Consider the following 14,210-nt stretch of genomic DNA (forward strand, 5'->3'; position numbering starts at 1 on the left):
AAAAGTAACCATCATTTTTGCTTAAATGTACCAAAAATATTCAACCTGAGGCAGACACCCAGCATGGAAAATGTCAACCCAAACAGTTAAAGTTTGGCAAAGTTGTGAACAACTGAAAAGAGGATCTTACAATGGGAAGTGTCAGGCAATTTAACTATAGGCATCACTAGCGGTGCTGTCTCTAATTCCACTTATAGATAGTGTATAGAGAGTTTATAAATTATTTGACTTTATAATCATGTTACGGACATGAACAGTGTGTGTCATTGATGGGTATAAGCCTATAGAAAGTTTTATAAACTGCTATTGACAGGCTCTTGGTTCTGGGCCGTGAGTCCTGGTGGTTGGAGTAGTGGTCAAGAACAGATACCAAGGGTCAAAGCTAGCCACACAGTCAGGACTGGGCAGAGGGCAGCACTTAAACCAGGGTCTGGGGTCAGGCCATGGGTCAGAACCAAGGTCTGTGTCCGTAAACAAGCCAAATCAGGATTGCACTCAGAGTCTGGAAGCAGGACAAAGGTCGAAGCTGGGTTGAAGTCAGTCCAAGGTTCTGGGGGTCAGGAGGCAGGTGCAAGGCCGGAGCAGGGTCAGAATAATGTACGGACAAGGCTGAAGCAGGCTGGAACAAGTTTTGGGCAAGGCTGGGGCAAGAACAGGGACAGGATCAAGGCAGAGTGGAAGCCTAGGGAGTCTAACACTGTGAGGCAGCAGGAGAGTTCCTAGTCGAGTGGTGCTATTGCATAGACTGACTTGTTGCTCTGGCAGTGAGGGTGAAATACTTGTACCTGGGGGTCATCAGACCCGGGCCCTGCCCAGGGATAGGCTGCTGCGGCATGCCTGAGGGGTGAGTCAGTGCAGGGTTTGCTGGAGGCAGGAGTCATTGTAGCTGAGTGAGCAACCCTGGTTCAGGTGTGGGTTTGCCTCACAGTTATAAGCCATGATGATAAGCAAATTTACATTAGCAGCACATTATTCACTGTTTTTCTGTAATTCAGCCATCTAACCAGGAAGAAGCTCAATCAATACATGATTTGAGGGGCCAGCCACACCTTATAAACGATGAATAACAAATAGTAAATTAAACCATTTGTAAATGTCTGAAATATTTCAGAATAGCATCAACCCCTTCATCTGAGAATACTGAGGAATAATAAACACAAAGAAAGCTACAAAGGAAGTGACTATTTCACAAATCTAAAAAGAAAGACTTGACCAAGTAGGACAGGAGCTTTAGTTGTCCAAAAGAGAGCATTGCAAAGAAAGAAAACATAAAATAATAGTTACACATATTTATATCTAGGACCCATTTATAAATGGTTTATAAGAGGTTAATATATGATTAATAGATGTTTTAATAAATAAGTAATTGTTATGGAATTTGACAAGCCAATAGTGTACGTTTTCATAGATTCATAGATTCAAATATCTATGAATCTATGAATCTATGAAAACGTACACTATTGGCTTGTCAAATTCCATAACAATTACTTATTTATTAAAACATCTATTAATCATATATTAACCTCTTATAAACCATTTATAAATGGGTCCTAGATATAAATATGTGTAACTATTATTTTATGTTTTCTTTCTTTGCAATGCTCTCTTTTGGACAACTAAAGCTCCTGTCCTACTTGGTCAAGTCTTTCTTTTTAGATTTGTGAAATAGTCACTTCCTTTGTAGCTTTCTTTGTGTTTATTATTCCTCAGTATTCTCAGATGAAGGGGTTGATGCTATTCTGAAATATTTCAGACATTTACAAATGGTTTAATTTACTATTTGTTATTCATCGTTTATAAGGTGTGGCTGGCCCCTCAAATCATGTATTGATTGAGCTTCTTCCTGGTTAGATGGCTGAATTACAGAAAAACAGTGAATAATGTGCTGCTAATGTAAATTTGAAGATGAATAATCATTTATGCTAAAATTGGTGACATTTGGGGGATTTAGTAACCCTTTCACAAACACGCAATATCTGTCCAAATACTAGCCACAAACAATATGATTTAGTGAATAACAAAAAATTCACAACAATATTTGCAGTTTTTAATTAACTGACCATATGTAATCATGCATCTGAGTGTCACTTCTGTAGATGCACATGGTTCTCTGGTTTGCTGGTAGACGTCAAACATTTTAATATAAATATACCCCTTTAAGACTTCTCCTGAAGATGAGGTTCTCACTAGTTCTTTTTCTTCCTCCTGTGTAGTGAGTGCCGTGGCCCAGCAGGTCTTATGGAACTGCTTGATTGAAGATCCCTCTACAGTTCTACGGCATTTCCTGGAGAAACTCACAATAAGCAACCGGCAGGTAGGTTCTCCTTTTCCCAGTATAGACATATTTTCCCAGAGCATATTAAAGGAGAGCTTAGCCATCACTTAATGCACAAAAATACAGGAACAAGTAAAATCACTTAAAGGGTAAACAATCTTTACTATAAGATGACTTAGAATACTGACAACCAGATCCTCGGCTGGTGTAGATCAGTATAGGCCCTATCAAGTCAGTGGGGCTATGCTGATTTACACCACCTGAGTATCTGACCCTGATTGTCCAAGGCCCTGTTCTGACTCTGTTTAGGTCTCTTAGTCATGAATCCTACTGAGCTAGGTTTCCTCAGCTGGTGCAGATGAACCTAGCTTCATCGGAGCCACTCTGTTTAACCCTCCCTGAGGTACAGGCCTGACATTAAGCACCCTGTTCGCAGTGTTGTAGCCATGTGGGTCCCAGGATATTAAAGAAACAAGGTGGGTGAGGTAAAACCTTTTATTGGACCAGCTTCTGTTGGTGAGACAAACTTTCAAGCTTACACAGAGCTCTTCTTCAGGTCTGGGAACTGTACTAATCAGAGTGTCACAGCTAAATACAAGGTGGAACAGATTGTTTAACATAAGTAGTTAATACATATCATCATAATCCTTTTCTGTGCTATGTCTGGTTTAGACTGTAAACTCTGAGGCAGGGATCTGTCGCTTTTGTTTGTATGAAGAGCACCAGGTACCCCTGTAGCGCTATATAAATAATAACATAGACAACACCATGCACACCAGTGACACCATATAAATAAGAACATAAGAACAGGCATACGGGGTCTGACCAATGGTCCATCTAGCCCAGTAGCCTCTCTTCCAAGAGTGGCTGGTGCTAGGTGCTTCAGAAGGAATGAACAGAACAGGGCAATTTATCAAGTGATCCTCATCCCCTGTCATCCAGTCCCAACATCTGGCAGTCAGAAGTTTGGGAACACCCAGAGCATATGGGGTTGCATTCCTGATCATCTTGGCTAATAGCCGTTGATGGACCTATCCTCCATGAATGTATCTCATTCTTTTCAAACCCAGTTATACTTTGTCCTTCACAACCTCCCATGGCAATGAGTTCCACAGCTTGACTGTGCATTATGTGAAGAAATACTTCCTTATATTTGTTTTACACCCGCTGCTTATTAATTTCAGTGAGTGACCCTTGGGTTCTTGTGTTACGTCAAGGGTACATAAGACTTCTTTGTTCACTTTCTCTACACCATTCATGATTTTACAGAGCTTTTATCATATCCCCCCTTTCGTCATCTCTTTTCTAAACTGAACAGAGTCTCTCCATACGAAAGCTGTTCCATACCCCTAAACATTTTTATTGCCCTTCTCTGTACTTTTGCCAATTCTAATGTATCTTTTTTGTGTGATGGTGTGACCAGAACTGCACACAGTATTTAAGGTGTGGGGGTACCATGGATTTATACAGTGGAATTACGATATTTTTTGTCTCATTATATATCCCTTTCCTAATGGTTCCTAGCATTCTGTTCGCTTTTTGGACAGCTGCTGCACACTGAGGAGATATCATCAGAGTCCCAGTAATGATGATATCACTGTAGATAGCGATATCACCATCCTTCTCACCTGACCATCACGTGTATATCAAAGTTGACTGCTCACACTTGCTGCGTTAATGAGACAATGAATAAAAAGAAAACCGGGAGAAAGGATGGTCAGATACTTTGTGCCTCTGTTTTTAATAGCTGTGCACAGAGGCCTAGCCACTTTTACAGCTTCTCACTCAGGCTAGAGGGAAGACCTGGAAGTTTCCTTTGAATTCAGCCCAGTCAGCCACTGATGCTTGTTAAACATCCAGACTTGAAAAAGTAGCTCTTTCCCCTGCAGCCCTGATCACCAGTAGGAAGTTGGAATCTGCTGTGGGGCCACCAATGGCTGTTGAAGGGGATTCTAGGTGAGGGGCTGGGGAACCTTTACAAATACAGGGGATGTCTACACTGCAGTTGCATATGTAGCCATACCCGAGCCAGCTTTGATCTAGCTACCTCAAATAACAGTAGCAGTGAAGCTGCAGCAAAATGGGCGACAGCACAGGCTAGCCACTGGAGTATATACCCAGGGTCCCAGGCAGGCTTGTACACTATGACACTGCCAGACTGTGATGTGCTCTGTCTATCCTCAACTGGTGGGTGATCCCTATGCCAGCCTACACACATTAGAGCTGCCCACAGGAGAAAACAACAGAGAATCTGGCTCAAAATGGGGACTGTAACCAAGAAGTGACAACGATCACAGTAAAGTGAATTAATTTTCATATACTCTCTCCAATACTGTCCTAATAGCACTTTTCCATTGTAAGTAAGAACTGGCATTGCTGCAGGGAAGGTACGGCGACAGGATTGGGAGGTTGCCAGGGCAGATGTCCATGGTGATATCTCTAGGTAAGAAGGTGATCCACAACGCGAAACAGTGAGAACCACTGACCTAGATAATACGTTCATTATGGCCTTGGACTTGCACTTAGAATTCTAAGTACTCTTCTCCTAAGCATATGGTTCCATTTCATGCAGAGAGAGAGAGAGAATGAGGAAGGAAGGAAGGAAACTGTAGGCCATTTTGTGATGGAAATTAAAAACTCCTGCTCTTCTTCCAGGATGAGTTGATGTACATGCTGAGGAAGCTCCTGCTGAACATCGGAGACTTCCCTGCCCAGACGTCTCACATCCTGTTTAACTACTTGGTGAGTAGCTCCCAGTACCAGCCGACAGCCCGTAAGTCTACTCTTTGGCTGCCCATTTCCTAAAGCACAAGTGTTACAATCTAGAAGGAGAGAGTGCCCTGTGGTTTTGCTCACACAATTTATGCACATCAAGCCTCTAGCTCCCAGTGTAGATCACCTGGCTCAGAAAGGCTTCCATTTCCCCTCCCCCCCACATTTATTAAAGAGTGAAATAAACTGTTACCCTGTCATCCCAAACCCACAGCTGCACATAACCCTTTTGGAGTTCTGCTGGGGGAGACCGTGCAACGTGTTTACCCCCTATGCTGCACTCCAGGAGAGTCTGTGTGAAGGATCAGCGGTCTCAATCCCAAGCCTATAGGTGCCCAGGCAGTACTCAGACTGCAGTCACCACCAAGCAGCTCACCAGAACCAGTAGAGAAGGGGGCTAGTGGAAGTCTGGCTCAACAAGAGCTCTGCCCGCAAAGCTCCTGATTGGGGGAGACGTCCAGCCCCATTGATTGGCTTGGACATGCCACTTAAGCCAGAAGGAGGCACAAGAAGTTGTCAGACCAACTAGGTGAATGCTTGGCTGGCTGCCAGTTTGGACCCTGCCTGCTTGCTTGCCATTTTCCTGATTCCTGCCTCCCAGCCTGTTCCTGCCCTCCTTATCCCAGATCCTCCTCTGCTGCAAATTCCTGCTTTCCTGTCTTGCTCCAGGTCCCGTCTCCTCCACCCTGCCCCTCACTCTGACTTTGGCTTTGCTTGACTCCTGATTCTGTCTCCAGCTCTAATCTCAAGCTCCAGTTTCTGGCACCTGACTCCAACCACTAGGCATGACTGCCCGTGCCCTGGTCCTCATACACTGCTGCACAGATCCTCCCTTTCCTCCATTCTATAGAGATAGGGAATAAAGGACCATGGTGGCTTCTTCCCTACCCACCCATCTGCCCAGTGACCATCCCAGCTATTATGGCTGAGCCCCTCAGCACACATCAGTGGCATCCCATACTCACCCAGAACAGAAGGAGTTAGAAAGTTGACATTGGGCATAGTCGGACAAAGTGACATGAACTTTCAAGCATTAGGTTTGACAGGTTGAGTCTTCTACGAATGACGAATAACGCTACAGGAACCATCTTTTTATTCTGTGTTTGTACAGCACCTCGCACAGCAGGGTCCTGGTCCATGACTGGAGCTCCTAGGTGCTACGACAGTACAAACATAAATGATCATCACAAATTCCTCTGTCTTACTGAGCCACGTAGTTGTCTTGGGTTTGTCACAGACTGAGTGCTCCCCAGAATAATGGAGTTGGCTGAAGCAGGGCTAATGCCAGTAAAACAATGTGATATGTTTTGTGTGATGTGTGATGTGATGTGTAAAACAAAAGCAGCTTGAGTTCCACTTTTTTGTTTGTGCCCTGCAGGTGGGATTGATCATGTACTTTGTGCGTACTCCATGTGAATGGGGCATGGACGCCATTTCAGCTACACTGACCTTCCTGTGGGAAGTGGTGGGTTATGTAGAGGGCCTTTTCTTCAAGGATCTCAAACAGACTATGAAGAAGGAGCAGTGTGAAGTAAAACTGCTGGTGACTGCCTCAATGCCAGGTAGGGACATGTACAATCTTTTAAGACGTAGCTGGGATCCTTTACCTATCTTCTATATTTGCTATTTTGCTTACTGCTCCTACACCCCTCAAATATAGAATTGCCGGTTTGAGATCCATTGGAAGAAGGTCAGTGGAAGCTCTCTCTTAATATCACCAGACATTTTTAAGCCAGTCCTCCTTGAATTTGGGCTCTGTAAAATAATTCTTGAACAATTCACAGCCCCTTCAGAACTCTGTAGGCAAATAAACAAAACATGACAACAGAAGAGTCTGTTCAGTGTGGAGCCATATGCCAATCAGTCCCTGAAGGACTGCCACGTCTGATCATTTGAAGAGTCTGCCACTCAGGGACAGCTCAACTTGAAACCCTCCAGTGTAAATAATGGCAATGCCTGGAGTTAATAACCAAGAGTGTACAGTGGTAACCCTACATCTTCACGAGCCAGACAAGAAATTGCTCTGTGAAAAACGGAGTTGTCATTTTATATGTATTTCTTCCTTGTGTAACTGTTACAGTTAAAACCAATTGTAACTCCTTAGAAAAGATAAGTTCTCATTACATGGGAGTATAAGTATTCCATAATGGATTCCAAATACCTAGGACTTGTGTTGGCTCCTCACTCGTCGAATTTCACCCATTGGCCTTACTCTGTGAATAGTCCCATTGGAATAGCATATGAATTATGTGAGAATGGAGGGGAGAGAGAATGACAGCTCTTCTTTACTCTAGGCACAAAGACCCTGGTAGTGCATGGACAGAACGAGTGTGACATCCCAACCCAGTTACCAGTGCATGAGGACACACAATTTGAAGCTCTTCTGAAGGTGGGAATGAGGTTTTTGGTAGAGCTGTTTATTGGTGCATTTAGCTGCCTGTGCCTGTCACATCTAAGTTTTAGAAATACAGTCTTACAAACACCCCGATTTCAGTATGGTGGAGGAATACTGCTCTGATATCCACTTCCATCTCAAGATGGGTGACCACTACTGTATAAATTGGGAAGTGATCTGATGGCTAATGTGGGGTACTCCCCATCCTCAGTACCTAGGGTTATAGGGGATCCCATTGCCAGCCAATGCCCCACAAGTGGAACTCTGGGGCCAACAGCATGCTGCAGATCAGATACAATTTGCTAAATAAATTAGTTAACAATTCACTGACATACTCGTCCATTCATTTTGTTCTGGTGTTTGACCAGCTCTATTACCTACCCAAGAAATGAACCAAACAGCTGTTCCCACTAAGAACTCTTTGGTGGCCCAGGTAGTCCTGATTCCATCACATGATAATTGCAGATTTGTTTTTGCCTCAATGGAGAAATCAGCGTTTCAAGGAGAAAGAGGATAATCCAGTGGTTAGGGTGCTAGCCTTGGGACTTGGCAGACAGGGTTCAGTTCCTTGCTTTGCTAAAGATTTCCAATATGACCTTGGGCAAGTCACTTAGGCCAGTAGTTCTCAACCAGGGGTACACATACCCTTGGGGTATGCAGAGATCTTCCAGGGGGTACATCAGTCCATCTAGATATTTGCCTCATTTTACAATGGGCTCCATAAAAAGCATTAGCCAAGTCAGTACAAAGTAAAATTTCATACAGACAATGACTTGCTTATATTGTTCTATACACTGAAATGTAAGTACAATATTTATATTCCAATTGATTTATTTTATAATTATATGGTAAAAATGAGGAATTAAGCAGTTTTTCAGTAATAGTGGGCTGTGACACTTTTTGTATTTGTATGTCTGATTTTGTCAGCAAGTAGTTTTTAAGTGAGGTGAAACCTCGGGTATGTGAGACAAAGCAGACTCCTGAAAGGGGTACAGTAATCTGGACAGGTAGAGAGCCACTGACTCAGGTCATGTCTACACTTACAAGCTTACAGTGCACAGCTGTAAGATCGCTCGCGTAGCTGCATTATGCTGATGGGAGAGAGTTCTCCCATCGACGTAATAAACCAGCTCAACGAGTGGCGGTAGCTCTGTCGGTGTGAAAGCGTCTCCCACTGACATAGTGCTGTGCAACCGAGTGCTTATGCCGGCAAAATTTATATCGCTATGGGGGGAGTTTTTTCATCCCCCTGAATGACAAAAGTTTTGCCAACATATGTGCTAGTGTAAACATAGCCTAAGGCCATGTCTACACTTGCTTCGAGGTGTAGAGTACAGGGACTAGTACTGTACATGTAGCTGCATACTGCAGTGAAAGGCAAGCTGCGTCTACACACTGTAGAGAAAGGCGAAGCTGCCTTTCCCTGCTGCCTCCCTGCTGCCAGAACCTTTCATAGACTTTAAGGCCAGAAGGGACCACCGTGATCATTTAGTCTGATCGCCTGCATGTTGCGGGCCTGCATGTTGCAGGCCACAGAACCTCGCCCACCCACTTCTGCAATAGTCCCCTAACCTCTGGCTGAGTGACTGACATCCTCAAATCATGATTTAAAGATTTCCATTTTACAAAGAATGCACCATTTACTCTAGTTCATACCAGTAAGCAACTCGTGCCCCAGGCTGCAGAGGAAGGTGAAAAAACATTAGGGTCTCTGCCAATCTGACCTGGGGCAAAATTTCCTCCCAACCCCAAATATGGTGATCAGTTAGATCCTGAGCACGTGGGCGAGATCCACCAGCCCGACACCTGGGGAAGAATTCTCTGTAGTAACTCGGACTTTCTCTGCAGCAGCGAGGCAGCAGCAAACGACACTGCTGAAAATAAGCAGCGTAGACGTGGGAGGCACTGCTTGGGTGTAGGGCACTGGGGGGTCAGGCGTGCCAGGCACTCTGCTCCACCCACCTAAGCAGTGCCTCACCATCTATGCTGCTATTGATACCCATGCTAGGTGGTCGTGAAGTATCTGTTGTCTACACGCTGCCATAAGTGTAGCAATAACCTCCGTCTCTCTCTGCCTTAGTTCCACGTTTTGTAACACAGCACTTCCTTACCTCGTAGGGGTGTTGTGAGGATAAATACATAAGTCTGTGAGGTGTTCGGGTCTTGTAGTAATGGAGGCAATGATACCCATATGATGATGTAGCTATAGAGACAGAACAGGTCTGGAGGCAGAAATAATTGTTCTGTGGATAAACACAGGTAACATCAGTCCCCCCGGCTGTCAATCCAGCAGATTTTAGGAATGCTGAAATGGGTGCGTGTAGATATATAGATATATACATTTTAAACAAAGAAAGAAAAGTGTTAAATGCAAGAACAATGTGCCAGCGTCAGCAAGGCATTTGGGAATGGTCCCTGTATAACTGGTTTTAAAACGCTTTGTCTCTGTACAACCTACTTCATGAATAACAAGCTGGTCTTTGTTTCTTCCCCCTTAGGAATGCTTGGAGTTTTTTAACATACCTGAAACCCAGTCTGCTCATTATTTTTTAATGGATAAACGATGGAACCTTATTCATTACAACAAGGTGAGGCAAAGGCCTGGTCCAGCTGATTTTGTTCTTTCTTCATCCCTTCCTAAATATTGGGAGTGGCCAGAATATAGCAAGAGGGCCATATGTGGCCAGAATTGTATCATCATTGATACAGAGCTGTGGCCTGTGGAAATTACGGGTCTTAGTGTCCCTGGAGAGAGATGGAAGTGATCCATGCCCTGTTATCCAGTCCCAGCTTCTGGCTACAGTTACAATGGTATTTTTAAAAAAACTTGATTTGTTATTCTCTTCCATTGCAGACTTATGTCCGGGATATTTATCCTTTCCGGAGGTCAGTGTCTCCACAGCTCAATCTGGTACACATGCATCCAGAAAAGGGTCAGGAGCTCATTCAGAAACAGGTATCTCACCACCACCAGGGCATCTCCTGCCAAAAAACATCGTTGGAAGTGGCTCTTCCTTGTCCTTTCAAAGGGCTCCCCTCATACTGCGAGGGGCACGCTTTTCCAGAGGAGCAGCTTGTGGCATGAAAGCCTCCTGGTTGTCATTTCACCAGGCATGCTGCGTATTCGGGGACAATCAAGACACTAAAGAAGGCCGTGTACGCTCCTTCCAACTGGATCCTTTTAGCTGTATTGGTCTGCAAATGTTCTTATATGTGTGGCTGGGTAACTCCACATACTTCAGCTTCAAAGGCAAGGATATCCACATTACTTCTTTCCAGGCACCGGCCCCCGGCCTTTGGGAGCCTGCTCGATGACTTTCCCCCACAAGTCTGCCTGTCTCTGCAATAGACGCTACCACTTGTGGTTTCTTCTCCCTCCTGGGAGCGTCTGCTCTGCCTCTCAGATATTCCTTCCTGGGACAGGATTCTCTGCTCCCTGTCACCTGGGGCACAACTGTAGCAATTGGCATCGATTGCCATGCCTCATAGTGTTCCATTTGCTCCATTAGCTCTCACCTCAGCTTCCATAGGCTCTCCCATTGGGTCTTGATCCCACATAGTGGGGCAGTGACCATCCCATCATGTATCAGTGGAAGTATCAGCTCCTCGAAGAATAAGGTGTCATCACCCAGCCCCGGGAAGAAAGGTGAAGGCTTTGTCACTGGGCCCACCTGCCCCACCTACTAGAGTGGCCTCCAATCCATCCTCAGAGTCCCTGCTCTTCTGATAAGCCAGGATGTATCAGTAGTACTCACGGAGAGTTAACCCAGGGCACTTGCCTCCCACTCTTTCCACTTTGTCTTTGCACTTAGGTGACAAGATTGATCTTTAAAGATGTCACACTCTTTTAAAACCCCTTCTGATTGGAGCGATTCTGCTGTGTGTGTCTCCTTCTCTGCTAGGTATTCACCCGCAAGCTGGAGGAGGTAGGACGGGTGCTGTTCCTCATATCACTGACCCAGAAAATCCCTGTGGCCCACAAGCAATCCCATGTGTCTATGCTCCAAGAGGACCTTCTCCGCCTGCCTTCCTTCCCTCGGAGTGCCATTGATGCAGAATTCTCCCTCTTCAGTGATCCTCGAGGTACTGGGAAAGCACTTGGCAAAGATTTCACTGGCTTCATTTGCATATTGAACTTGGCGCCAGCAGCTTCATTCAGGCAATCTTATTACTCGCTCAGAAAGACTGAACAGAATAGAGGTTTATCTCATCTCAAAGAAAATACCCTGCCCAGGAATATGATGTCCAGACATTAGGACATAAATGTGACTGCAGTAAAGGTGCTGCAGTATAAAACTGTTCATTTATTAGGAACCCACAAGAAAGGCTGCTTTCCATTGATTTCAGTGGGCTTTGGATTAGTACCTCAGTTACAGGCACTCTATACACTCTGATTACTGACAATCACTGCTAAGGCACCTAAAGCTGTGCTCACAAACTTTGTATGGAGTGTGCAAGCTCTGCATTTGTGCATGCAACATTGCACGTGGAAATTAGGTAACTGCATATCTACAGGGGAATTTATGTGCGTAGTTACACAACTTGCATGTGCAAATGTGGGGTCTCCTGCCATGATGCGCAGATGTGCAAAATTTTGCAAGAGGAATTTAGGAACTGTCCCATTTCAAAGGTTAACCCTGATAGTAAGTAGGTTTTCTAATCAAACTCTGGGGTGGATTAGACAGTCCCCTGCCCTGGAGTGCCCTTTTCACTGTGTGGTAAGCATTGGCAGGTCATGCAACTGGATGTCTGCTGGCACTGAAAGCACTCTGTTTCAGAAGCAGCAGTATATGTCCTTCTGGGATAACCTGAAGGGTAAAAAAATAGATAGTATTTATCCATAAAGCCGATAAACTGCCAATGTTATGTGCAAGATTTGGTCTGCTTTAACTTAAAAGAGAAATGAAAAATCAAATGAATTTTAAACATATAGGATAAAGAGTAATAAATCCCCGTGATAATTCATCACATTCCTCCAGTGCCCCTTTTATACTTCTCTTTTCTATTGTTTAAACGCAATTGGCCAAAATCTATTGTCCTCAGTGGTGTTGCACCACAGATTAATTTGCTTCAATCCTCCTTTAAAAAGCACCTGTAGCCAAAGTAGTGAGTGGAGGAAACTTTGTAGAGGCCATTGCTCAGCAGATCCCTTCCATTGGTCTTCAGGAATGTTACCCGGCTGAAAATGCCTTGCTGGGCTAAGGCGATTAATTAGCTTCTGTGTTGCCTGCATTGTTCTCACAGCTGGGAAGGAACTCTTTGGCCTTGATACTCTTCAAAAAAGCCTGTGGATTAAGCTCCTGGAGGAGATGTTCCTCGGCATGCCCAGTGAATTTCCTTGGGGGGATGAGATCATGCTGTTCCTAAATGTCTTCAATGGAGCCCTGATCCTGCACCCAGAGGACAGTGCCTTGCTGAGGCAGTACGCTGCCACTGTCATCAACACCGCTGTGCACTTCAACCATCTCTTCTCTCTCAGTGGGTACCAGTGGATCCTCCCCACCATGCTACAGGTGAGTGTCTTCCTCCCACTGGTTAGCACCGAAGACTGAAGAGCTGCTGTGAGTCATCGTAAGCAGCAAATCAGCGAGCGATGCGAGCATTCTCCTGCTTCATCAGGGGTCTCTCTGATAAAGCAACAATAATAAACACACTGAGTACTCAGTAGTTTCCATTGTTAAGAGTGCTTTACCAGCAGTACATACCTCATGGTGCTGCTGTGAGGTACATAATTAGCATCTCCCATTTTACAGGTGGGGAGACCAAGGTGGAAGGTTAAGGGCTTTGCCCAGGGTCAGTCACAGAATGAGTTGTAGAAGAATCATAGAAGATTAGGGTTGGAAGAGACCTCAGGAGGTCATCTAATCCAACCCCTGCTCAAAGCAGAACCAACCCCAACTAAATCATCCCAGCCAAGGCTTTGTCAAGCTGGGCCTTAAAAAACTCTAAGGAAGGAGATTCCACCACCTCCCTAGGTAACCCCTTCCAGTGCTTCACCACCCTCCTAGTGAAATAGTGTTTCCTAATATCCAACCTAGACCTCCCCCACTGCAACTTGAGACCATTGCTCTTTGTTCTGTCATCAGCCACCACTGAGGACAGCCAAGCTCCATCCTCTTGGAACCCCCCTTCAGGTTGATTGAAGGCTGCTCTCAAATCCCCCCTCACTCTTCTTTTCTGCCGACTAAACAAGCCCAATTCCCTCAGCCTCTCCTCATCAGTCATTTGCCCCAGCCCCCTGATCATTTTCATTTCCCTCCGCTGGACTCTCTCCAATTTGTCCACATCCTTTCTGTAGTGGGGGTTCCGAAACCGGACGCAATACTCCAGATGTGGCCTCATCAGTGCCGAAAAGAGGGGAATAATCTCTTCCCTCGATCTGCTGGTAATGCTCCTACGAATGCAGCCCAATATGCCGTTAGCCTTCTTGGCAACAAGGGCACACTGTTGACTCATATCCAGCTTCTCATCCACTGTAATCCCCAGGTCCTTTTCTGCAGAACTGCTGCTTAGCTAGTCGGTCCCCAGCCTGTACCGGTGCATGGGATTCTTCCATCCTAAGTGAAGGACTCTGCACTTGTCCTTGTTGTACCTCATCAGATTTCTTTTGGCCCAATCCTCCAGTTTGTCTAGGTCACTCTGGACTCTATCCCTACCCTCCAGCGGTATTGTATTTTGATTGTATATTTTTATTGTATGTTGATCTCCATTTGCATTGGGATCTGCCCACAGCATGCAAGGTGTTGTCCAAGCACATAGGAGAACAGT

The 14,210-nt window shown here is 45.0% G+C and overlaps 1 protein-coding gene across 14 annotated transcripts in view; it reads left to right on the forward strand.

Moving 5' to 3' along the window:
• The window catches only part of UNC80 (unc-80 homolog, NALCN channel complex subunit), a 192,723-nt gene that overhangs the window by 124,319 nt on the left and 54,194 nt on the right, over positions 1–14,210 (forward strand). For all 14 annotated transcript variants that reach the window (XR_006284891.1, XM_043525302.1, XM_043525308.1 and 11 more), the window contains 8 exons: positions 2,214–2,314; positions 4,931–5,017; positions 6,426–6,609; positions 7,342–7,436; positions 9,941–10,030; positions 10,297–10,398; positions 11,345–11,525; positions 12,687–12,955. Coding sequence is in view for 13 of the 14 variants with exons in the window: in XM_043525302.1 (XP_043381237.1) it covers positions 2,214–2,314; positions 4,931–5,017; positions 6,426–6,609; positions 7,342–7,436; positions 9,941–10,030; positions 10,297–10,398; positions 11,345–11,525; positions 12,687–12,955 (1,109 nt within the window). In the remaining variant the exon portion in view is untranslated. The remainder of the gene's footprint in view (positions 1–2,213; positions 2,315–4,930; positions 5,018–6,425; positions 6,610–7,341; positions 7,437–9,940; positions 10,031–10,296; positions 10,399–11,344; positions 11,526–12,686; positions 12,956–14,210) is intronic.

Source organism: Chelonia mydas, chromosome 11 (assembly GCF_015237465.2).
Source record: "Chelonia mydas isolate rCheMyd1 chromosome 11, rCheMyd1.pri.v2, whole genome shotgun sequence".
Classification (NCBI taxonomy): Eukaryota; Metazoa; Chordata; order Testudines; family Cheloniidae; genus Chelonia; species Chelonia mydas.